This window comes from Brienomyrus brachyistius, chromosome 20 (assembly GCF_023856365.1).
Source record: "Brienomyrus brachyistius isolate T26 chromosome 20, BBRACH_0.4, whole genome shotgun sequence".
NCBI lineage: Eukaryota > Metazoa > Chordata > Actinopteri > Osteoglossiformes > Mormyridae > Brienomyrus > Brienomyrus brachyistius.
In genome coordinates, this window is record NC_064552.1 from 11,174,683 (window position 1) to 11,201,823 (window position 27,141).

The window sequence follows — 27,141 nt, forward strand, 5'->3', positions numbered from 1 at the left end:
ACTGCAAAGTGAGAAGTTTACATGGGGTTAAGGTTTTCAAAGTCTGCCAAAGTGCCCACAAGCAGCTGAGCTCTCTTTTTTAAAACATGCGCTATTGTTTTCTTGTTTTCGCAAAACCAATAAAGGATTTTTGGAAATTCTTTGGTATCATCTTCGTATTTCATTTGCATCATATCGGCCGCAACCCAGATTTCATAGGCGGTTATTGCAAATGGATGAATGTTCACATCTGCCGGAACATGAACAAATTACAGTTAAATAATCTGTGATTTCACAACCTTGGCTATTTTTATGTTAGTGTGTTCATACATGAAGGATTCATAAACATTCCTGAGTCATTTCATGGATTTTACCCATAAATGGTAAGACAAGATGCTTACTGTAAGGTAATATGTATGGAATCAGGTTATGTGACTAAATTCTTTATGAATATACTGAATATTTTATGCTGTTAAAAACCGTGTATTTTCATCTCTAAATGCACGCATTGAACAAACTTGCACACACTCTACTTCAGTTACCACAGACTTTTTAATTTAATCACAAAGACCAGCAGTCTTTACATGCAAGAGACAAACTCCTCTGTCCTCAATCCAGCCTCCACATGCAGGTGATATATAATTATTTGTACAGAGTGAGTTTACATTTAAAAAATGGTTTTTGAATACTGTTCTGCCTTAAGCTGTTTGCATGAATTTTCACTCATCTCTGACAGCCTGTGTGTATGAATTATATACTGTAAATTGTTCAATGTCTGCAGCCAGCTCTTAGGGAGGGAGAGCGGCTATTGTTGTTGGCCTCTATGTTAGGCAAAAAACTGAATAAATTTAATCGAACAATAAAACAAGTGTGTAATAATAACCGGTTCCTTTTGCGATTGTGTTTTTTTTTTTAAATGAATTTCTTGTATGCCAGCGAAAAATAACATTTTCTTATCAGATTTCCTGAAGTAGGATCCGATTCACTCTCATATCATTAGAAAATCAATTTATCTCATCAAGGCATAAAGAAACAGAACAGCGACTGAAAGACACTGGCCAGTAGTGTGATATGTTCATCTTACACTTTCATAGTATAAACTGTGATTGTTTGATTTCTTAACTGTTTACTTTGGCTTGTATTCGGTGAATTTAACATTATGCACTCAGTATTCAACAGGAAGCCAATACCTTTCCACAGGACTGTGCATTTCACTTCGTGTTTTATGATTGCTTACTAATTACAATTTAGAATAATATCAGATGGTTCATAATGTAAGCTGAAAGATAACATTCCTCACACGAGAAAAATCAGCAGTTTTTTTCTCACAGTTTGACAGTGGAGCAATTTGTAGTGAGTTATTTCATTTCCTGATATAAAATGATACTATGTAAGAATATATTTCAGCGCTATCTCTCTTAATGTTTGACTAGTATAACTGGAAGTGTATAATCATGTAATACACAATGTGCTCCACCGGCAGCAGTATAGAGTTCTATTTAATAACTTGTCATTAATTTATATATTATCTCCAAAGGAGGAAAATGCTGACACCGGTTTTTGTGATCTCTCTGTCTGAATCATTTGGTAAGGTTAGGCCCATTAAAAGCCACGGGAACAGGAATGCAGAGATGAAGCGGCGACGTTCAGAATTCAATACATGTCCTTAACAGCTCAGGAATTACACTCCAAGGCTTCTTTACATACGTCTACCAAAAACAGCATCACGCTGCAGAAAACAATGCTACTCTAATTACAACATCCATCGCTCATTTGAGCCTATTTTATGTAAATGAAATACTATAACGAGCAAGTTATTCAGATGGAAGGCGTTCATATTTCAAAACAGCAGAAATTTCGAAATAACATGATTCACTCAGTCATGTCCTTCGACGAAATGTGAATACTATTGAATATTGCATGTCTGTAAGGATGAATAGACAGGCAGAATTTAATGAGTTTGCACACAGGGGTTTGCGCGCGGGCGCACGCGCGCGCGCACACACACACACACACACACACACACACACACACACACAGACGCACGTACACACACACGCACACCCAGACACAGAATTCAATTTTTCCCTAAGCTTTCAAACTCCAAATGCTTCCAGCAGCAGAAAAAAAAATAGTGAAAGATTAGGCTATCAATCTGGTATACTCATATTGTCACCAACGACGAGAAATCCACGCTGTACAGCAGATGCTGAAACACACAATCTGTAAACCAAATAATTTGCAGCACCATTATCATCATTTATTATTACTGTGACATTTTAAGCAAACAGGAATAAAGGCAATATTTGAGTACTGTTCACATAGCTGCACTGAAAAATTTCTTTTGATGTTTTGGTGGGAGTGCATTGTTAGTGCAAGTACATGATAAAAGCTATGCAGCTAGCAGTTTCTATGACAATGGAAATTCACAAAAATGATACAGATTAACTCACAGTAGCATGTATGGTTATATATAATCTACAATTAATAGCATAAGAGCAAAGCCCTCCAAAGCTATATATATATATATATATATATATATATATATATATATATATATATATATATATATATATATATATATGTGTGTGTGTGTGTGTGTGTGTGTGTGTGTGTGTGTGTGTGTATATATGCACGTGCATACTATGTGTATATATACACACATACGTAAGTGTGAATATATATATATATATGTGAAACCCCAGAATTTCTACAATGTATATATAGATAATAGCAGCAATACTGCACTGCAGGGGCAGTCCTTTCATCCCATAGTGTCAGTGTGTCACTGTCTGATGTTTTACATCTGCGGAGTGATTGATGGCCCGTTGAACACACTCGCCACTACCCTCTCACCGCATCAACTAAAGCATTACTTTACAATGATTAAGTAAGATACATCTACTGACAGTCGGCGTCACAATGAAAGGAAGATAATTCATCCTGCAGCGCTTTTTCTCACAATTGGTTTGTGCGTTGGTGTGGTATAATGAGAATTAAAATACACAAATTACGTAAAATAATTACGATAAGCATAACGTGTTTGTGTTTTAGAAGTAGCAGTAACACACGTTTTGAACTTGATTTCATAAGATGAACGCCAACAAACTCTACTACTGTACTGAGAATTGGAAGCCATATTAATTTGAAGCTGAAAAGATTGAATTGTTGCTTATGCGATTCCCTGGCACACCTCCCTATAGTGTTTTAGACCGTACTTATGAAATACTCTGATATCATTCAATAGCCATTCCCCCGAACCTCCCTCCCCGCTACGCTCTCGCGCTTAAATAAATAGTAAAAACTAGCAAAGCAAAACCAAACCCCTATGCGTTTCAAACTGAGTACATTGTATTATGCAAATGCTGTTTAAACAGAAAGGTGAAGTAACAGCATTCTTTCTTTGGTACTTTCTGCGAGCTACCGCAGACTACTGCTGTATGCGATCGCCCATTCTAGCGAAAAAAATGGGGCAGAAATATGCATAAATAAATACGTAAATAAATAAATAAACGGTGCATAATGCGCCACGCAACATTTTTTTATGCGCTACTGCCTGTTTTAATCATGAAATTACACTCGAACACGTTTTAAACTGGGGAGCAGTGATATGCAATACGCTGCGATATAATGTTGTTTCGACTGAATTACAACTTTATATTTTAATCACAGAATAAGGGTTAGCTATTTCTTTGTCTAAGCGCTTTCATTTCCTTGTTACGCCCTGTCAAGTCAATTGCAACATTTTAGTCACATTCTCCACCGAGCGTGCTCCGTCTTGTCGTGCCCCCACCCCCACCTAAAATCCCCTTAATCTATATATAGTTAATGACATTCTTGTGTGTTGAAAGCAGTTCGTTTTTTGCATATATCAGATGACGGTATCATTGATTTTATGGTGGACATAAAAATATGATTGTGCAATATTTCCCTTTAAGAAATTCGTCTTTTTCTGAGAAAAACATAATTGAGTTCCGGACCCCTCGTGATTTAAATAAGGGAAAACGTTGCATAAGGCATAAAAATAGCTGACATACATGCTGCACCTTGTAATTTATTAAACATGTTCTAACTTTCATATTGTGACAACGGCATTATAGATACTGTAGTCTCAATTATAGAGCAGGAAAAGCACTCCAGGACTTCGTCTAAAGTTACACTATCATTAAACACAATCGCTCGGAGAGTTTTTATTCATTACCACTCTAAAAATTGTTTATCTCTATTAACAGATTTTCCTTTCATAGCTGCTTTCTTGGCTAACCCACCCCGCGGTCTCTGGCCATTGAAATTATTTTGCTTGCTTTACCCTAAAACGAGCGAGGCTAAAACAACACCTTGTATTTAATATGCAACATTGTGTCGGTATTTTATAAACTTTATTTTGCTTTAACAAGTTGTTCATACGATTAAGCTAGTCGCGGCCAAGAATAACGATCGTACCATCGTGGACGCTTACCAAATAAAGCTAATTAAAATTGTCGCAGTTTTTGTGCAAGGACTACTCGAAATACTTATAAAAAGACGCGGATACATTTCACACTACATTTTAATTATGACACACACGCGGCCCCACACCCCCCCCCCGCTTACACACACATACAATAACACAATACACACATTCAACGCTGCCATTGTTTCCATATCTCGTGATGCCTGCTTATGTATTTACTGCGGCGTCTCTCTAAACCCTAACTGCTGTAGCTATTTATATAAAGCTGGCAACCAATATTTACCTAGTAGACTATATTAGCTGCGAATCATCTTTGAAGCACCGTGCCAGTTAATGCATTTTTCCTCACCACTAGCGAAGTCATTAAGAGGAAATATTTTGGTGCAAAATATTGTTCAAACGACTGACACTAATAAAATACAGTACATGCATTCGAGAAATAGGAAGAAGAGCGCCCCTGAATATTTGTAGGTCTGCAGGAAATGTTCGTTCTATTACACATACAGACGTCCTCAACAAAGGTCCTGTCAGAGACATATTCGCTCCGGCAAAAAAAATAGAAGAATAAAGACCAAAATTTGGCTAATTTACTCGATATACATACGGAACAGTATTAAAACGATTGCTTCTGTCGCGTGACTTAAAAATTTCGAAAAACAAGCATCTCGATTTATTTTAAATCGGGGCTAGAACAACGAAGGTAACGATCAGAAACGTCCGTCCTTTCGCCATTTCGAATTAAATATGAGCAATATATATTCTAATATGCACAAAATTATCTCTAGATAAAATCTTGCACCCACGAAAAATATTAGGTACCAATTTTGGATGCTATTGCATTACTCTATTCGTTCAGTTCCGATTTCATATTGACAGTTCAGGAGAAACTGTACGCGAAAATATTGTGCCCTTCCAGGACCGTTTGCAATCCATTCAAGCCAACAAGTTTGGAGAGAATGTTGAGTTTAATCAATTCAGAACGTCGAGATGGAGCCCAACTCACTCAAGGTATTATTATCTACTCTGCCCGGAGTAGATTGTATTTTCGCATTATTTTGTTGTCGTTATCGTAAAGTATGCACGGACATTTCATGTGTTTTCTCAAGGCTTAAAATTAATATTGTGAACTTTTAATAGAAAACTTTACGTGTTTACAAATATTAAAATGTATAGCATATTTGTTTTCAAAACCACTGATGCTGTGCCTAACTACTTTTTCTTTGACCCTGTCCTGATACTGTTTATTCCTTATAAGCCGTATTTATGTATGTATGACAGCGTTCTTTATTATTTATTGAATGGAAAGTACGCATTAAAGTAATTGCTTATTACTTTTTCCGCAGTGGGTAGGCTCGCCTTGTGGTTTGCACGGACCTTACGTTTTCTACAAGGCATTTAGGTTTCACCTTGAAGGCAAACCAAGAATTCTATCCCTTGGCGACTTTTTCTTTGTAAGATGTAAGCCGGAGGATCCGATTTGCATAGCAGAGCTCCAGCTGTTGTGGGAAGAAAGGACGACCAAGCAACTTCTATCCAGCTCTAAACTTTATTTTCTCCCAGAAGATACTCCCCAGGGAAGAACTGTCAATCACGGAGAGGTGAATACAAACATTAACATTTTCTCACTTAAGTTCTTTCACCTAAAGATTTGATAGGCACTAAGCGAATTTCAAATAAGGCATCAGTGAAATATGACCCTTATGTATTCACTGTGCGTTCTGTTGGCAATGATGCGAAATCTAATCTGATTGCACGTAACATATCGCCTTTATGTTTACGACCTCTGATCGGTCAATACCAGGGATAGACTGTTAAAAATGTAAGAAGGATCAGCTAATTCGACTGTCAACGTAGATTCATTTCATGTTAATTACCTTAGTGGAACTGGACTATAAATCATCCCCGTGGTCTGTGTTAGTTTATTTAGTGAGATGGATTGCTGAAAATAACGCATTGGTTGTGTGTTTTTTTACCCGCCTAGCTATATTATAAAGTTATTGTGTTTGTCGTCTTAATATTCCGTATCTCGATTCTGTAAAATAGGGCGGAAATTACGAAATGGAGGTAAAGAGAGAGATCAAAAGACTCGTGCTGGCAGCGCCGTATTGAACAAAGTGATAAATGACAGGTAGCGCAATGACGAATTTAAATGCTTGATTAGCGGCGTATTTCACTTAGAAGTGTTCCGAGAATAAACACATTAACCTAGGAACGGAACGCTCCTAATCCACAGAATATCATCATGCCTTTTATATTAAAGCCGTGAATATTTCAGCGGGTATTCATAAAGACGGAAATTGGCTGGCTGCATAGCGCCAGACAATAAGTATTGTAAGCAGACATTTTTTTCCATGCGTATTGAAATGCTTTCGCTTAGTAGCAATTGATTAATAACGGCGAGCTGAATAAGCAGGCAGATGCGATGCCTTAAAGGGGACGAGTGACATTTATGAAGGTTACGTCTCGCTGCTGCACTTTCATTTTTATTACTCATAAATGCGCGGGTAATTTGATCCAAAAAGAGCGAAAAAGTTTACTAGTCGTGAGGTTTATCTCGTGAACCGTGTGCCTTGGATGTTTTTTTTAACATCTTAATTATTCTAACGATAGATTGTGGTATTGGATATGGAGATAGTTACGCAGCTGCCGGTTATATATGGGTAATGTAGTGAAGCGGTAAACCTATTTTTTTTCCTTGTGCTTCTAGTACAACCACTAGCAGATCACAATATGAGAATCTAGCCTACGCTGAACTTTTATTGTACTTTCCCTCTGCCTTGCTGGGTATCAAATGTCCTTTTCATAATAAGCAACAGGTTTTATATGCAGCTTTTTGTGAAACGTCGAGTTTCCGCCGCAAAATAAGTATGAATATCGAATTTGCATCATCTGTTGAATCGACCTTGTACGCATCCGTATTTATACAGTGTAACGAGGTGGAAGTGAAGAACAACACTTGACTTAACCCCATATTTACCCAGTTCAACCGACCTCTCTCTCTCTCTCTCTCTCTCTGTTTCTCTCTCTCTCTCTCTCTCTCTCTCTCTAAGTTGTCATCTGCTTCCCCTTTCCCGTCTCCGGCGAAATGGCAATGTGAATTACTGCCTACGTTTAGCCTACATGATTTGTTGATCTTTAAACTGCAATACAGATATGATTATACTGTGTTCAAGGGCAGCGTACGTCTTCATATATCCGTAGTTAACATAATAGGGTATGAAATCTGATACAGTTTTTCTTCATCGTTTTACATGGTTACACTTAATGAAGATGTTTTCCGCCATTCGTTTTACGGATTACAGAGAAACCTATAAAAATTTAATGGCAGTACCCCTGCCACATATTCTAATTTAGTGTGCCTCTTGATAATATCGATATTGACCTAAAATGTGTGTAGTGTTCATTAGGACTTAAAACTGCTTTTGGAAAATTAGTGACATATGGGAAATCTAAATAACAATGAAACTGAGTGTAAGGTTGTCGCCAGTGGTAATCTAAAACCCTGTGTGATTGCTTCCCAATTGAACGTGCACTCAGCAAATTGTACAATTAAATTACATTTGCATTTGTACTGAATAATCCAAATTATCAATACAGTAATCATCTGTTTTTTTTCGAAATACCTCGCAGTTTTTGAGATGTAGTCAGTACGGATTGCTTTTTTGCTTTTTGTTTTTCATTAATAACTTTATTTCGACCAAGTAGTGTCAGTTTCATTAGGTAATAAAAGTTCTTTAACCAGCGTTTGAATTATTCTTTGTTCCATGTTAACGCTGGGTGTGTTTGCAATAAACAGCCATGATGACTGTGATAAATGTAGGTAGTAGGCTTTAATATCTTCTTTGTCTGTAAAGCCAGGTGATGTAATTTCCCCTCTGGCTTGAGGTAGTCATTCATTTGCAGAATAGCAGCAGTGTAGAAACAGCAGCCTACTTGCAGTGATCTTGCTTTGGCAGACAGCCTGCAGAACAGAACGCTGAGAGCTTGAACCCAGAGAGGTCAACATTACACTCCCGTTTATACATGTGCTTTTTTTGTTTTACTATGTTACAGTGTTATCCTCATGGGTTCATGACTGCCAGAAAAATAATGTCAGACATTTATTTACTGACAGAGAAGTCAGAACACTTTTGGTTTTATGTGTTTATATTAATGCAGAGCGACTTTTTTTGTTGGTTGCTGGTAACCCATTTCACGATTATAATTGCAGTTATTTTTATTTTCTTTAAATGCGATGATGTAGTTAATTGGACAGAAGCCACTAAAAAAGCCCAAACCGCGTTGGAGTTCTATTTTTCTTTTGAAATAGCAACTAGTTTACAAAGGTGATTTTGAGAAATGATGCATATGCGGTTAAAGGGTGGTAAACTGTTCCTCTAGTCACTTCATCTTTCTTTGTTATTGGCCCCATTGTTAAACACTGCAGCTCATATGATTGTCAGAGATGGGGCCTCAGTACAACCCAGTAGGCATTGGTGGTGACTTTTTAGTAACGTGCTGAACTAAAACAGGTCAGAGTATTTAAAATAGATTCTGTATCGGATTCCATCAGCCATCTAGTCACTACAAATAACCTTGGTGTTACACATTAACAAATGCCTTCAGAGAGTGTGACTGTAGCTGCAGGTTTTCAGCTGAATTTTCCAAATATTCCCAAAAGAGGGTTTGTTAAAACAACAAGTGGGCTGTAATATCTATCTTTTTTTTTCTGGCTCTCTGCAATTGTTTGGAATTACAAAGCAGTATGGCTTTAGACTTGTGACTCTTGCAGTGGAACTGCATGGCAGGAGTCCAGAGACATCTTACTGCCTGGCAAAAGTCCATGTTGGTGTTTGAATGCCTGGGATATATTTATAGTTTAAATTGGATCATTTTTCCCCCATAAAGGTTACATTCGACAATGCAGTATTCCAGAAATCATGTCGAAACACAGGCCTTCAAACGTGTTGTTATGGAAATTAAGGTTCGGCTTGAAGTATATATATCTTTGTCTGTTTCATAGGTGTCACACATTTGCTACATGACTCCAGCTATTCAGGAATTGCTGGGGGAGGGGGGGGGGAGAGAGAGAATGTAACTGCTCCTCAAATATACAAATGAGTGTAAAAATTACCCTAAGCAGCTGTTGGTATTGTTAGAATGAACACATTTCATACCTTTCTGTGCTTGCTAAATGCAATTAATTCCAGAATCTGTGATCAGTTGTGAAATATACACTGTTTCGCATGTTTAAACTTGAGAACTGCATTTGCCTAGTCTTTAATGTAATGATAAATAATAAATGCTGCTGAATTAATCTGTTTAAAGGCTGTTTGTTTTCCCTGTTTAATCGAAACCCAGACACTCATCATATTTGCATTTTCTGTTGTTTATTTTCTCTGTATCACGCAACTTATAGCCAAGCCATGTATACAAATTCAAAACGACAATGTAAATTTGTTTAAAATTTATAAGGGTAATTGTTTTCTCCCTCTCTCCCTCTATAGATTAATTTTGCTCTTGTTCGTTTTATGTGCTGAATGTGGTTCAGTCATTAACTTGCTCTATGATGTAGTACTATTATTGGAAGGAAAATTACTTGTTCAACTTTAACTTTGGTAAAGGACTTCCTCTGGATCTACTGGGGACATTTTTCATGTTGCTGGGTCAATAACTCAATAGGCATGGAAGCAGGTGTACAAATCTCCTGTGACCTGGGGAATTCTTGCCCTGACCCCTGGAATCAGTGGGGTGAAACATGCCCAGCGTGACTCTGTTTGGGTGATTTTTCGGCTCTACGCTGCCCCACAGCTTCTCCTCACTAATGCCTCAAATCCCACCAGTATGTAATAACAAGGGGCTGGTTGTTTCTTGCCACTTATAGAATGGAAAGTTTCCATGAATGGAATTATTTTATTATATATTTTTTTGTTCCAAAGGCACAGAGCTCGACACATGAGGGGATGACAACCTTGCACTTTTACGGTTTCTCTAGCTGTCCATCTGAAAGGAGTGTCACTAGAATTGCTTGTTCAATGACCATGGAGGGTTGGGGGGGGGGGGGGGGGGGAGTCAGGCTTTGCACATGACCTCTCCGTAAAGTTTGTCGCGTCGTCATTGGGATTAACATTGTTTGACCCACTTACTTTTACAGCAACATACAAACAAATGCTTCTGTGTACAATGGCTATTACTTAGCATCCTAGGCTATGCAGCCGCCGCTTTGAAGTGGCAGCGTTATTAGGCAGTCAAGGAGACCCGAGGTACTGCGACCTTTTCCTATTGGCTGCCGGGGCACATTAGTCCTTAGCTAGTAATGCAGTAACACACTTTCACTCGTTTTAAAGCACTAATGGTGCACTGCCTGCATCAATAAGGCATAAATGTAGCAACCGCTGGCTAATGGTGAAACTGACAGACGATGACTTAAGTGATTTAAACTGTGGAGTTTAGTTGTCAGGGTATTTATGTATGTGCTTTATTTATGTCTGAGCAAAAACAATATACAGTATAAGAAACGTCTGATACAAATTAGGGGCTATTCAGTATTTGAAGTTGAAAATGTATTTGTTTCTAATGGAAGAGCTGTTTCATATATAGACACTCCTTTAAGGTTTTGGTTCAAAATCAAATGGGCAATTTAATTACATTTTAAATGACCACAAGTCTGCTGTTGATTATTCCCAAACTCAAAGAATGCAGTACTCCAAAGTGGAAAAAGAAAACATTTTAAAATTTAGACAAGCAGGAATATCAGTGTGTAGTCAACAACAATTACGTCAAATCCTTTCTGTGCTGGACGTTTTTTTTCGACGGGAGACGCGGTATTAAGGTAACAGAAGTGGCTTAAGTTTCCGTCCGCCATACACAGCACTGTATATCCGAAAAAATTTCAAATGAAGACTTTTAGCCCCCTGAAACCATTAATGTTTGCTTTTTATTATGTTATGCTGGGATATTGTGACCAGAGATGGACAGGAGGCAATGATAACATCCATTAAGATTGTAGAGTTGCTAAACCAGAGGTATTGGTAGTATGGAAAGGCAGTGGTGAAGGTTTCTCTCAAATGCTAACACATGTGCTGTCCAGATTTCCACACTAACCCAACAGAATCATTTATTTATTTATTTTAAGCCTTCTAACGCCAAATAACAAGCGGATCAGTCTAGAAAATGGATTTCATTTGGAAATTCATTTTTATATCCTTCCCTAGCCGTTGAATGAGACCGGAGTGCCGTAGTAAAACGAAAGGCAATTTTTATTTATTCATTTGTTTGTTTATGCATGCCATAGCCTTGGATAGTGAAGCTGAAATTTGACCTATATAATAGTGGTACATAGCACGGTATGGTCTGCTCATCTGGCTCCATGATCATTATTTACCATCAACCATGACACCAAGGCCATAGCTTTCCTTTGGATGTAGATTAGCATGACGTCTGCAACGATGTTTTAAGTCACATCCATGCCCCCCTGCCCACCTCCCCCACCTCCCCCACCTCCCCTCAGCACAGCCTAACATGCAAACCCATCACTGCTGTACTGACATGATGCTGTACTGCCACACAGGATGAGGTCATAGCCGTCTCTGAGAAGGTCATTGTGAAGCTGGAGGACCTTGTGAAATGGACAATCGCGGACGTCTCCATGTGGACATGTGGCCTAAGGGCGGCACCCCTGAAGTCCACCGTGCTGAGGGAGCTGAGGAGGAATGAACAGGGGGAGGCCCTGCACCGGTACCGGGAGTCGACCCTCAACAGTGGCCTCAACTTCAAGGACGTCCTTAAGGAGAAGGCGGAACTAGGTAACCAACTCTTTCATTCCTGTCATTGAGATCCTTCAGTTATGTCTGTGTGCCAAATAGCATCATGGGCATAGGGACTCGCGGGGGGGGGGGGGGGGGGGGGGTCATTCATCACTCCCAATAACTAGACTTTTGTATTTAAATTATTGAATTCTGCCCCCCCCCCACCAATATCAGACCCCTCCAATGCCATAGTTTAGCATGACCAATAGTTGACTACGTCAACACTTCACAATGCAGTAAGTTGATCACAGCATAAGCAATTCAGTCTTGCGCAAAAATATGTTACGCATGTCAGGCATGTTTATGGCAAAAATCTGTAGAATGTCATGCAACAGACATATCTGAAGCTAAGGATGACTAAGCATTCAGTGTGCGGGCCTCTTGTTATTCTTACCAATGTCGTAGCCTCCAAATATTTCATAAAAATTGCGTGCAGAATTATCAGTGGAGGAAAACCGTTGTTTGACTTCTCATTGCTTATGTGAAAAGGGGAAAATAAATGTCAAATGTGCAGTCTGGAACAGAATAACGTGCGTTTCTACGTCGCTAACTGGCTGTAGTTCTTGCAGAGAACTTTCACAGTTCAGTTTAAAAGCTCCAGTGTCAGATTTATGAGGTCTTAAAAATGTCATGTATGACTTGCAATTCTGTAAAGCAGTTACAGGAACCCAGAAAAATGAAAATTACTCCCCATATATTGAGAATTTGCACTAAAACTGTTTCTTGATTATATACAAAATATAATTGTTACTTATTTCCAATTTCTACTTTGGGTGTTAGAAATGTTGGTTTTTAAGGTTGGTTTAAGATCCAGTTACTGTCACACTGGCTATACTGTTCACAGAATGATACAATGTTTTTATTCTATGGTTATTTTTGGATCTTATAGTTTACTCATCCATTTACCAGACTGTGTGTACAGCCCTCCTTTAGCCAGCGAAACCAAATGTTAAATTGCCCTTGAATCGGCCGTTGTATTAGATTCTTATGCAGAGATTAGATGGGAGAATCAATAATGGACTCTTTGTCACTTAAGCTTACAGCTGCATATGCGAATCAATAGTGAGCAGAAAAGTGTGTTAATGAATTTATTTACTGTCAGACTTGTACCTTATTATTTGTGTCCATTGTGTATAGGTTTTGTAATGTTAATAAGTTGCTCCTTAATGACTATATATTAGCCTGTTTGTGTTGTCAGGATACTAAATGCAGTTACTCAAAACGACTCTGAATTCGCTGCGTAAGCTAAATATCCTGGCTGAGTGCCAGAGGGCATCTCCAGCTTAAATTTACTCTTCTTTGTTGCCTAGAGAAAAGAAAAGGGCCATTCAGTAGGACAACTAGCAGAAACCATACTTTAAAACATCAGCATCACTGCTAGTAATGAACCATTAATAAAAAAAGCCCGATGAACTTTGTTCCGAAATTGACTTGTTGGTATTTCTACAAAACTTTGTATGTCAGTAAAGAATTTATTACAATGGCAAGACGTTCTAAGGAAGCCGACAAAACAGATTTGCCGTATAATTCAAGACATTTCTTATTGCAGAAAATGCATTATGAAATTATAATAACAACGGTCTCCCCCAGCATGTCTTGACAAACAACGTCTTTTGATTTTTATTTTGTCCGATGCTGATGATGACGGTTATTATTATTATTCTTTGAAAGCGCAGCATTGCAGAGTTGATGGGCAAATTGGTTTCCTCCAAAGGAAATATGAGCCCGGTCATGGCACCGCAAAACAAATTTACCGTAATTGAGGCAGTTAAAAACGAAGAGCAACTGCTCACGGGAGAAAATGCAGGGTGTTTTAGTAATTAACAGGATGGCTGTTGGGGTTTCATCACGCACATGGACGACGGCCAACAAAAACCATGGATCTGGCAGCTTTGATGTACTTAATTACTTTTTCCCTGTCCTTGGTTGAACATTTCAATGACCAAGGCATTGTATAGATTATAGATCAGAATGTAGTTTGCAAGTGATTATATGCCATATTATGGACACAGTGTGACCTTCTTAAAAAAGTAACTCACCTCAGGCTTATTTTCTTACATTAAAAATGTTGGCAAGAGATGCAGGCCTCTTTTATGATCCATTCGATGATCTTTTTTTTTCCCCCTCCCGAAATCCACACGCTGTTCTTTGGCTCTCTTATTCCGACATCAGGCCTCTGTACAATAATTAGTTTAAGGATGACCTACCTAGCCCTATACCACAGCGAGTTTTGCAGAGAAGCAATGAAATTGTGTTATAATTTAAGCCTTTTCTCGGGGGAGCCAGCATGGCTATAAAGATTCTGTCACAGAAGACTCGGGTCGCCATGGGGAGGGAGACTGGATAGTAATATTGTGCTTATTTTGGGCTATAATTTTGGACATATGCCAATTCGGCGAGTGTTATAGGAGGGCGTGCTGTCAGCTTCAAATTACTGAATGTCTCTAATGGCTGCATTTGTAATGTTTTATCAGTGTGTAAATCAACCTATTAAAGTGTTTATATTAACTAAACTCTGCTATCGTCTCTAGCCATTTAAGTGGCAGGTACAGTTTTGGTCTCCTTGACGACAGAATTCAGATTTGAGCATTCTACACCATTGTTTACAGTTAATGAGCATCGCCAGGTCGAGAGAAGGACTCCAGTGCTCCTTTGAAGATGTGAAGTACGGCGTGCTGTATTCATAAAATTCAGGATCACTTGCTCTGATTCACGGTGTGAAGAATGTCCACAATGTGCTGCTCAGCAGTGTAGGCATGACTTCCATTCATACTTTTCTTTGCCACCTTATGACTCTGATGCATGTGTCCCACGATGAGTTATTCATGCGACTGAGGTTAAAGTGCCTGTGCCTCTTCTCGCCTGAATTCCAACGATGATTCCAGTCATCGTATCGCGCCGCTAAATTCCAACTGGACACTTTTGTCCAAAATGACTGTTAGCTCACAGTAACAAATACATTCATTCATGACGTATTAATGCTAACATGTTGCAAGAGTAGGATCCCTTCCGGTCAAAACTTCGGTTTTACTACCTGCTGCTACTGAAGGAAATGCCTTAAAAGTTACAGACCGGATTATGTCCAGGCCTTGAAGACCTTTGCTGTACATTCTGAGAACCGTGGCTTCGGTTGGGTTCTTCATTAGCCCGACACTCATGCGTTAGTCATATCTGGAGCGAAAAGGACTGACTCATAAGTTTACACTGGATCACAGAGATTTTTTGGTCAGGTGGATCTTACTATCAGGGCCTACATTCTTTTATATGTACAGTTTTTTTTTAACTACTTACTGTCAAAAGTAGTACGACACAGTTTGGTTCTGAGCTGTATGGTTTCACCCTTCAAGTCTGCATTTCCTCTCTTATCGGGTATATATTTCGACTACCAATGACTCAAAAAATGTCACTGAAGCATTTATTAGCATGCGTGTGCAGCACAGCTCAATGGGGGAGAATTCAGCATCTGATATTTAGGTTTTAAAAGAGAAACTGCCACCATATAACGTGGGCTTGATCAAAGTAAACAGGCAGGATGTTGATGTGTTTCATTTCAGGTGCCAGAGATAAGTAGCTATTTCTGAGCAAAGCTCAGTTCGGATTATAATGCAAGCCATCGTTTAAACAAATAGCTATATACAAATAGTTTGCCGTCTTTGAATCGGGAAGACTCATGCCTGCGGCATAGAATATCCTCCTTGCTTTTGTGTTACGACAGGGCTAATTTTGTTGATGCGTTCTTTTTGCCAACTTCAAAATTTTATAAACCACAAAATACAATTTAAAGTTAAAGCCATGATATGTTGCAGATCGTTCCACGGGGAGATTCTGATATCATGACTTGCTGTGGTCAGCTGGCACTTCTGCAATTATTTTCCTCCCAAAACTAGATCTCTCCAGCCATGCATTGTTGCTACGTGGTAGGCTGGCGGGGGAGATCTCTGTCAGTGCTGGGGAAGCTCATTTATAAAAATGCTTTCTCAAATAGCAGCACCAGTTGAAAATCAGCCTTAGCCGCAAAAGAAGCGTCTCGCGCTGGTTAGAATACTACAACTTCAACCACCAATTTATCCCACACAGACTGAACTGTGACCTCCTTCCAAACGCGATCAGATCAGACATCGATGGCGAAGAGCTGAGGTCTTCCCCAAGTTATCAGAAAGGTCTCACTTTTGGCAGCTAAGAAATCGCAGTGTGACTGGACTGGTTGGTGGCAGTGTACTGTCTGTGTGTGTGTGTGTGTGTGTGTGTGCAATTACGAAGGCATAATATGTATGTCAAAGATTCTTGGTGAATGTGACTAACATGTTTCAGGCTCTGCTGATTTTTACGGATCTTCTGAACGCATGTAAGAACCAGGGTACCACCATTGCTGAACGTAGGCTTATTAGTTTACAGTAACACTCAATAACAGGGATACCGACGTACAAACAGTACAGGATATTCTTCGTATACATTGCATGTGCATATATTGACGTGATAATCACGTCAACTGAAACCATCACGGTCAAGAAAAGGGTCATCTCAGTTTCTTTGCACTTCTCTAGCTGTTCCGAGAGTGATAGAAGACGTCAGATGTTGTCTTGATGAATCTGAAAAGGAATAAGTAAGTAAGTAGCTACAGGACAGTGGGAGTAATGGACAACAGAGGGACAGCGGTAATTCCACTAAGGAGTGACCATGACTTACGACTTGGGGGCTGTGCTCCTGGTTGGGTGCCTGCATTCCAGGCTGCACTGAGCTCCCCGCTTTAGCCTGAAAAGAGGCTTTTTTGGGAGGGGGAGGGGGCTAATTCATCACGTGGTACCCAGGTCCATGCATCACCCATGCTGCCAGGGCACGTGGGGGACCAGTTTGATTTGCGACGGGTGTCCCGTTCACTTGCAGCAAGTTTGTTGTCAAGCAGAATAGAATGAACAGTGACTTATCTGTTCGTGGCCGTTACTTGGCACGAGGCCCTTCTGGATTTCAGGGCTTTCTGGAGGAACTCCGGAGCCCATCTCGTTCACGCACGACGCCGTTCGCTGACCTTTCTGTACAAATGACATAATGGCAGAAAATGGCATCGATGTCGCCGATTTGGAAACAAAGAGCAGTGTGATTTCCCTGGTGCGGTCGCTCTTTTCCTGTGGCCTGAATGTGGCTTCCACCAAATGTTTGTCCTCACACAGGCAAGTAAAGAAACAGGAAAGTTGAAACAGATGACATGTTAGCACTCATAGCCTGGGCCATTTATTCTGCTCTGGGTACAAATGTTTCATGTTGCAGCATGATTGTGTTTAGAAAATCATGTCTCATAGTCGAGGCAGATCTGCCCAGGGATATTTACAGGCCTTGTGAACATATTTAATTTTACTGGCTTTAAATTTTAAACACCTATATTTATACATCGGGCTGTAGCTAAGGCACAAATGGGAGGAATGGCTGCTCCACTTGTCATGGCTAACAGATAGCAGAAGTGACCTTCAGTAGGAAGATTACAGCGCTAGCTAGTAGAGGATATAAAGCAGAATGTGCATATCTATAAAGAATGCTCTTCTGTAACGTAACTCGGAAGTCTGAAATTGCCTTGAAATAATTAAACAAACCCATTCCACTACTGTCCGGGCAGCATAGCTCTGGATGTTTCTGAAAACAGTCACAGGCCAGCTTAATAAACACAAATATCACGTCTTGATTATTTGCAGACCTGTTGGAAATTTTACGCGAGTTCTTCGTCTGTCGTAACTCGACAATCTACTCATATCATCAGTTCCCTTATGACTGAATCTGGCCGAATGCCAGGAATTCTCAATCCCCGACCAGGGCATTGTTAGGCAGAGTGGAAAAGTCACTTTTAAGCGTGAAGAATGCTTGCGTTTTCTAATGTGGGTGAACCAGGAAGATGTGTGCTGTAATCGCTTTCTGGTTCCGCGCAGAGAAGCGTTTGCGCCACTCTCGTTCTGTTCATTTCTGGCTTTTCCAACGGCTCGTGTTATTTTTCCATGGGCCGTGGGATAATAGCTACGCTGGTAGACAGTTAAACAATGTGAATGTCTCTAAGGGGTGACCTTTGAGGAAATGAAAAGTTTTATTGTCCCTCCATTACAGGGTCTGAAACAACAGAGGACTTATTAATGTGACTCTTGCTGTAGTATAAAAACACCCCAAACGGCCAGCAGACTGGCAAAGAAAAAGGTCTCAGAAGAGTGTTCCACTCAAATCTTTCCATTAATCTAGTTGCTTCATTAGATTTTCCGAGTTTTGAAAACAGGTCCCTTTTTTAAAAAAGGGAAATTCAATTAAACGTTAATGCTGTGCTGTGTCCTTCATGAAAGCCCCGCCTCCTCCTGGCAGTCATAGCAGCATTGTTAATTCTAACCTAAGGGCACTCAGTGTGTTTGCGAAAATACAATGTGGTCTTTTTATGTTCCTTTGTGCCAAGCCTTCTCTCCCCGGGATGACTAATCTGTTATCACTGCCAACCAATCGTTTCACATTGAGGTTGGGGTTGTTGCAAAACTCCGAAAACCTTCCTTAAACATTAAACATCTTGGTAGTACCTGCTCTAGCCTACATCTCTGAGACTAATTAATCCCTTATTTTGGCACCAGCTCTCTAATGACATTCTGCTTGCTAATCTATTTTATTTAGTCATAGGAAGCGGCACGCTGGTAGAATATTGTGTGCACGAGTATTTAATTATTCACTAATCAAATTCCTCTCAGTTGCAGCCTTATCACAATATCCAAAAAAAAAGGAGGTGGCATTTCATTATTGAGCTGATTGCTTGTAAGATAGAGCACTGCACACCCTGGATATTTCATTACCGTCTGAGCGGGCGTGGAATTCTATAAAATGGCCCTTGATAAATCTCGGTGCGCATTGCAACACGCAGGCAAGGGCGACAAAACCATCTGCAGAGGGACGGAGAGGATGATTTGCACGATTGACTGAGATCTTGGGAGTTTTACTTACTCCAAGCAAGTGGCAACAGACCTGCAATACCCCCCCCCCCCCCCCCAAAAAAAAAAAAAAATCCATACCTATGACAAGTGCTGTGGTGACCCCACTGTCCCACCCTCCCTGTCGAGTGTCAGTCCTCGGAGGGGCAGTCATGACTGATAGCGTCAGTTGGGTGCCCTGAAGGGTTTGGTTCATTATGGTGGTCATGTATCGTTTCGTTGCCATTGCCTCCACAAGCATATATTAATCCAGCGGCCTACAGTCACCACAGCTCCCTCCATCCACTGCTGCTACTTCACTGCATATCTCTCAGGAAAATACTTCAGTGTAGATACAGCCCCATTTGAGAATTAGTTTAAATGCACTTTGATCTGCTCCGAACTATATAAATTTAATGTGTTACTAGACAAGTGTTTTTTTTTCCCGCGATATTCACGAAAGGAAGCCTGGTTTGCATTTTTTAAAAATGATAAAATTGTGTGATATGCATTCATGTTCTGTGTGACAGGCCATAGAATTATGAATGATTTATTCTTTGGACAGTAATTGAAAAGGCCTGTCTAGAAGTGACTGCAAATAAAGAAATCGGCACAATAGTGCATTGATAATATACTATCTTGTTATCCTGGCCGTCATCTAATCCCTCCTTTGTGTCAGAGTCTAAATGCTCTTTAATTGGTTTCATTGAATAATGCCACTATTCTCTGCCACTCATCCTGTCCTCTGGAAATTCTAATCATTTCACCCACTCAGATGCTAAAGAAGGAGAGCAGCCATTGTTTAAAGTGCCTTGTTAGAATTTCATTTTCATTTCACGAATCGCAGCGCGGAGTTAATCGCCGGTGCGTCTTAAAAACTGGCTGGCGAAAAGTAAAGGAAAAAAAATAAATATTCCGTTCACAGTATCTAATGAATGTGCATGATGGATAGACTCCTGGGCAGAGCGGTGTACTTTGCATTCAACTTCTGTTGTGCCTTTGGTTATTATCGGTACGTGGTCAGGTTTTTTGTGTGTTTGTCTGTAGTACATTACAGGGCGTATCTTAAATAAACAAAATGCAGATTATAACGATGCATTGGGAAACAAACACTAGCTCAGAACTGACATTTGCAGCACATTTGCTTATTTATTGGGGGGTGGATTATAATTTGGAGTATGATGCTGTGGATAATGTCGCCGTATCTCGCTAAGCGTGGGAGGGGGGTATTAGGACGCTGTTTATTTTAAGCTTTCCTGCAGTTGTAACGATGGTGAAATAGTAGTGTAATGACACCCTCGGCTAGAGGAATCCATTGAACGATAACTCCTTATCACAGAACAAAGGGAAACGGATTTCTCTCAAATACCACCCCCCCCCCCCTCTTTCTGTTTGTGAAGTGGTACGGCTGAACGGGGGGGGGGAGGTGGAGCGAGGAAATATTAAATTATGTATTGCGTGGTAATGCCCATAACAATGTATTCCTTTCTGCAGGGTTAAACGAAAATACATATAATCCGTCTGACCCACGTTCACATCCTGCCGTAGTGCTGTTTTTGTACCCGGCTCGAATGCTCAATTTCTGCATCTCATAACTGATGCATTTTCAGAAAACAAGCCATTCATCTCGCCCGTGTGCACCGGGCTACATGCAGCCAGTTGTAGTAATTCACTTGAGCTCTGGTTGAATAAGGTTTTTGTGTGCGAGCTTTTCGTATAACAGGGGCAGCTTTTTTTTTTTTTTTTTTTTTTTTTTTAAAAAAAGACAGATCGGGGCTTCTGATATTCGCAATTGTAAATACAGAGAAGTGTAGCTTCTGGGGTTTTAACATAAACCTGCAGGGAGGGGGATGAAGTATACTGGCGGTACACACTTCTGAGTACATGCTGTTACTGATTACCGAGCACTGTTTTGCTTTCCCGTTGTAATAGTCAAACAAGGTAATGGATTTCAGTTCAAAGGAATCCACAAAGGAATAGCATGGATCTCTATTCTGTGCAGATAACCCATTTCAGCTGTTCTGTGTCAACTCTTTATAAACTAATTTAGTTTCTAATTTTACCCACTACTCCATTAGTTTAAAACAATAATGGTTTTCTGTTACAGACATTTATTGGTTCATTTGGTGGAGGGGAGTGTGTATCAAGCGAAATATGCTTATACTAGCACTGGCTGATGTATCGGTCGTGTTTTAAACAGTAATCACTTTAGGCAAAGGAACAGTTTGGCATGACAAATTTTGTATAATTCTGTCATGTATTACAGAAGCTATTAAATGCAAACTTTGCAATCTCGCAATCAATAACGCCGACAGTTAAAACTGAAGCGGTGCCAGCAATATAAAATCTCCGCCGTGTCTGGTTGCTAGGGAGCCGATCTGAAAGCAAAAGAGCTTAGAAAAATGAAATAATGCTGGCTAATATAAATCATCAAAAAGGGCGTTTTAAAGTGACACCGGGGTGTATTTCGCAGAATGCCTTGTGATGCGTTTCGGTTACAAAGATGGCGCGAAAGAAGCGGCGAAGTCAATGGCCCAAATGGAGTAAGAAGAACTCCCTGTTCCGGTGTATTGCAAATCCTTTAATGTTGTTTATTTCTTGCCATCCAAAGAACAATCTTCAGAAATGTAACCAGGAGGCAATAAGTGGCACGTTGGACTGTTTTCGTAATTAACTTCAGGAACATATTCGTGCAGTAGTGTTTTTTTTCCCAGGCGCATAGTTTGAATAGAAAGCTTCCTGTGGGTTTTGGTAACCTTTTTGAAAATATGGTATGCTTTGAAGAGTTTTCAAACACGCTGTGAAAGAAAAGCTCTTCGGACTTCTAATGGCTCTTAATGAACAGATCTGAACTGAAGAGGAACTTTCTTGGACGAGCCACAGGCGGCCTCCAGACAGCTGAGAGAGACGTACGGCTGAGCACATATTAAAATAGCTTAATAAAAACAGGTTTATTTCTCGTATCAGCGTGAAACCGTCGCATAAATGCGCTACCTGCACGTTGTTTTCAGTCTATTATTGGCAGCTCCTTTACCCGATATAATGAGAAACCGTGTGCCAACCACTAAATGTCATATCTTTTATCAGCAACGGTTTGATGTTGAACTTGTGTTGCTCGTAGTCGTACACGTGTAAAAAAAACCCTCATTAATTCAACTGTAAAAAGCAATAACTCTGCACGGTTAAAGTAATTAGAACAGTTCACTTTCGGTTTTTGCTTCTTTTTTTGCTTTACAATATTTTATGTGTGTTTTGATTTTCTGTTGAGCGAAAGCTTGCGGAAAGGAATAGTCTTCCTTGGATTGTGCTGTGCATTTCTGCTTGCCAGCTTCTCAAAGAGTGCCCTAATGAGATGAACACAATGGATAATTCAGGAACGCCGCGGAAGTGAATGTGTAGTGAGTAATCTCAGTCAATGAGATATCTCTTTGGAATATTTACTGGAGAATACCAACAGGCTAAATGATTTCAGGTTATGCAGATCGACAAAGGTGGAAAAAAACGTGTCGCCTGTTTGAACGCAAGCTGCTCACATCTCGCAAAACACAAGACATGAATGTGGTTTTTCAGCCCTTTGTCATCTCTCTGCAACTATACCCTTCACCCCAAGGCAAGCAGATGAGTGGACAAGGAAATTCAAATTTAAACAAACAGAATGTTCTGTTAACAAGTTGCAAGAGAGATCCAATCTAAGAGGAAAATACTTTTTTCTGCCCTTAAAAGTATTTTGTAACATAATTACATGGTTGTGAAATTCTGAGATAAGCAACAGTTCTTGAGTTTAGTCTTTATTTTAGAGCAAGAGTTTTGTCTAGTCTAGAGGCAAAGGGGGGGGGGGGATACACAGCAGTTACTCATAGCTATTTTTTCATATTTCATGGAGCTAAATATATTTCTGACCCAGGAGCTAGAAAAGACAAGAACGTATAAAGAACAAGAGGAGGAAGAAGAAATTGAATGTGTTGAGACCGAGTGGCTGGGGGGGGGGGATACTGTATTGGGACGTGCTTGTTTTTCAGGGTGGGGCGAAATGGAAGTGTATTTTCGTAGCATGTGTTTGACTTTCATAGAGGACATATATGATTTGGTAGCAATGTACAGCAGTAGGAAATGCTTTATGAGCAAGATTAATTTTAGCGTTTGACAGCCATCCTGAGATATTCCTAAACACATATTTTGACGTTTATAATCTCTGGATAAAATTACATTGGTGCTGCAGTCTTCCATCCAGATAACTTTCATAAAAGGCACACAATGAAACGCCGGAACGCAGGCGCCTTCGCTGTTTGCTAGATGTCCAGCTGTGGAGTACTGAGCGCGTCACTAGAATTTGGAACCTGGAAGCCAATTTTCCCCCGATCAGAGAACATGTGAAGCTTAGCCAAGCAGATTTCATAGGTTGATTCTGCGGCCAATCAGTGCTTACCTGTTTTCGCAACAAAGGTTGCGTGTGGAGAGCACAGAGCGAAAATTGCATAATGTGATTTTCCCCAGCCTGTAATGATAGTGCAGCCCCAACCAATTAAAATGCAACGATAAGAATTCCTTTATTTAGAAGTGGAAGATTTTATTAGGAAAATGGCTATGAAGCGGAAGGGCTTTCGTTACTTCCTCTAGTCTATTCACACAGAGTGAATCTAATCAGATAACCCTCAAATGGATCCCTCTGAGTTTGGTTAAGATCAACGCGGTTCCTTGGAACCTTGAGCGATTTTGACGAGAACCTCAGCTGCCCCCTTTGCTCTGAGTGGCGAGTACATGTTATTGTTAAGCATTCTGGGACGGCGGAGAGGCGTTGAACAAGCGAGAAAACCTACTGTACACGGTTGGCCTGCTGAATGAACTAACGCACAATGCGATAACTGTGAAAGCTGTCAATGAATAAGCCGTGGGAATGCAAATAGTGAACCGCATGTACCCGTCTGGAACCAAACTTAAATTTCCTATTTTTATTGCGTATGCTCTTTGTGTATATACTGTGCTAAATGAACTATTAAAGATTTTTAGAAGGGAGGAAGTCATTACTCATATGACTTATACTATTATAACTAACCCCCCCTCCCCCAGTCACAATAGGAAAGTGTTCTGGGGCCATTGGTCATTAACCGATTACCTATTCAGTCATGTATATCATTGCGAAGGAAAAAAAATAACAAGAAAAATCCCATGATACTCAACAAGCACTGTCAAAGAGGGCAACCTTCAGCTTCCCAGCCCCCCCCCGCCCCCCCCCCCCCACATCTTCAAGGCTATGTGTAAGAGGACAGAGAACACAGTGGTGGAAAGAGAGGGGAGCGCAGAGCATGTGGGGAATTTAAAAGGGGATATTATTCATGCAAAGGTCCAATTAAAGGATAAGCAAAATCAATAGGACATTTCGAGCACTTCTGCATTCATCTAGAGACATTAAAAAATAGATGAATTTTTGAAGTTCATTTCAAATCCTGTAGCTGCCACAGTCACGGATAGAGATACATAATTAACAGCATTATGTAACTGGATTTTTATATATCTTCTTTGCGGAAGAGGTAATGAAGATAATTTGATGGTGTATAAAAAGATACTGAAATCCGGTTTTAGGTTTTAAAAAAAAAAACCAAGCCAAGTGTTTTCTTTTGGGGTAACTCAGTCAGTGGAAACTGCTCATGTTCTCCGTCCCTCAATGTCACGTCCCCAGTATGCGAGGGCCACTTCACGTCCCTGTACTGCTTTTTCAGCCGGACCCCAGCCCTCTGACGTCTTTAGACATGGTCTAGACTGTAACAATAGATGTTAACTCCTGTCTTAGGAATAGATTTTTTTTTTCACTGGGTGTTTAATGCCTTGTGATTGGCTTAACAATCGCTGGGTTTCTGGTTGAGTCTCAGAGGACCTAACACTGTGACTCTTGAAGCCATATTAACTGAGTTGACTTTCTGTTGGATGTAGTAATATTGCTTCAGCAGCAGGGATTCCAGCGAGTCTTCAGGAGCCCATATTGTGCGGCCTAATCTATCTGTACTGAATGGCATGGCTTGCTTCCCAGATATTTTCGCTCTGCCAATCCTTGCAGAGAGCCGTCATGTGATAACAGCCGCTTTGGATCTGTACGGAAAATTAAAGGAAGCCCGCTTGGTTTTCCATCAGTTAACTGTTACATAAGACGACAATCTGCGCGAATTTGCACTGCGATTAAAGTGATTAACGCCCAACCTTGTGTGTGTGTGTGTGTTTTTACCCCTCCTTTCACCAGGTGAGGATGGTGAAGAGAAGAGAGTTCTGGTGCTGAGCTACCCGCAGTACTGCCGGTACCGCTCTATTGTCGTACGGCTACGCGAGCGGCCCTCTTCCCTGCTGACGGACCACGTGGTGCTGGCGCTGGGTGGCATTGCCTCGCTCGGCAGCAACACCCGCATCCTGTACTGCCGCGACACCTTCGAGCACCCTACGCTGATCGAGAACGAGAGCGTCTGCGACGAGTTCGGTAAGAGCGCCGGGGCGCCCCGTCTCCGCACGGAACACCGGCCGACCCGTCGAGCGCTTGTCTTCCCTGGGCCCGCTCTCGTCCGAGGAGAACCATTCCTGGCCATTTCAAGCCACATTAAATCGATTACGGTTAATCACCTGATGGACTAACAAACCAATGAGTATAATGGGCAGTTTGAAAATGAGTTAAGGTTTAATAGCTAAAGCACCACATAATTTAGAGATTATGTGAAGAGACGCGACTGGATCTGACTGGAAGGTCTCATGGGAAATGAGAAGACAGTGGCGGATTATCTGGCTGCACCTTCGTGGATGATACGACCAATGAGAAAAAGATAAGATGCTTTTATTGGGGCTGTGGATGTGGATGTACTCTGTCTTGATTGAATGAATCACAATTGACCTGACCTCATCTTTGACCTTATTACTGACAAGTGCCATATTATTTGTATAATTACATCATGCAGCCAACGATTTTTTTTTTTGACCCTTCAAATATATGCCGTGTCACCTATACAAAGCGAAAAGGCTTCAGTGCGTTAATTCTGGGATGTTTTGCAAGGAGGCTTGATTAACTAGTGACTCGCATAGCTATGCTGAAGGCCAATGCTACGCTTTGTTCATGTGTTCCGTGGTCAGAGAAACCGGCATCAGGATACGGGATCAAGCCTGGTCCGACCCAGAGGTAGTCTGGTTTGGCTCAGAGTCCTCAGTCATTGCAATATGCTTGAAATTGTAGTTTAACTGCTTGAATCCAGATACTTATTTTAATAACTTAAACATGTATATAGCCTGTGGTGTGGTGTTTTTATGTTTTTCTATGCTAAGAGTCTAATCTCATAGCATTATCGAAACTCAATAACCTGCCCAATAGTAACTAAGGGCATGAGGTCTCGGGTGGCAAATCCATCTCAGTGGGAACGTAAACATTAATAGGGACGACAGTGGAGAGAGCAATGCAGACAGATTCCTGTAAGGTGAATGGGGCATTCATTGACTTGGGTAAGTTTAGTCTATGCATTTTTGCACTCACTAGTTGGTCAGGATTTATTGCATTTGGGGAACTAGTTAAGTTCTTTTTTAAAATTGTCATCTGCTTTTCTTTTTTGGTTTTTATAGTATGTTTCATCATGTTTTAACATAGTATAATTCACTGCAATATTAGTGATAAAATGATTGGGGAATGTAATTCATTTGTGCCTGGGGATAAGGCATGAAGTCATTATTCGTTTTAAGCATTACCACATGCTATATTTATTTTATTTTGAACATGAAACAAATCTGAGACAAATCTTTTATGCTTGGAAAGAGGGCCGCTTGGCAGGAAGGCCGCCGCGTTCAGATAAGTGTTCAGACTCCAAAGTTTTGAACCACGTAACAGGAGTTTAGCGCTCCTGGCTTGTGAAACAAGTCCAGGGATGTTAGACTGAGAGCCATTAAACTTTAGAGGGAAACAGGAAGACTAAAGCATACTTGAGGAAGTATGTGATGCAAAACAAGTTATTACTTTTGCTTGCAGTTTTTTTTTTTTTAATTA

The 27,141-nt window shown here is 40.3% G+C and overlaps 1 protein-coding gene and 1 long non-coding RNA gene across 2 annotated transcripts in view; one reads left to right on the forward strand and one right to left on the reverse strand.

The window, feature by feature from the left end:
* Positions 1 to 5,377: 5,377 nt before the first annotated feature.
* arid5b (AT-rich interaction domain 5B) overlaps positions 5,378 to 27,141 on the forward strand; it is a 62,831-nt gene continuing 41,067 nt past the window's right edge. The window contains exons 1-4 of the mRNA XM_048987190.1: positions 5,378 to 5,440; positions 5,776 to 6,030; positions 11,982 to 12,216; positions 25,372 to 25,602. Of these exons, the coding sequence (XP_048843147.1) occupies positions 5,420 to 5,440; positions 5,776 to 6,030; positions 11,982 to 12,216; positions 25,372 to 25,602 (742 nt within the window). The 5' untranslated portion in view covers positions 5,378 to 5,419. The remainder of the gene's footprint in view (positions 5,441 to 5,775; positions 6,031 to 11,981; positions 12,217 to 25,371; positions 25,603 to 27,141) is intronic.
* The window catches only part of LOC125715533 (uncharacterized), a 57,842-nt gene continuing 44,539 nt past the window's right edge, over positions 13,839 to 27,141 (reverse strand). Inside the window, exon 3 of the long non-coding RNA XR_007384093.1 lies at positions 13,839 to 17,249. This is a non-coding gene — a long non-coding RNA (uncharacterized LOC125715533). The remainder of the gene's footprint in view (positions 17,250 to 27,141) is intronic.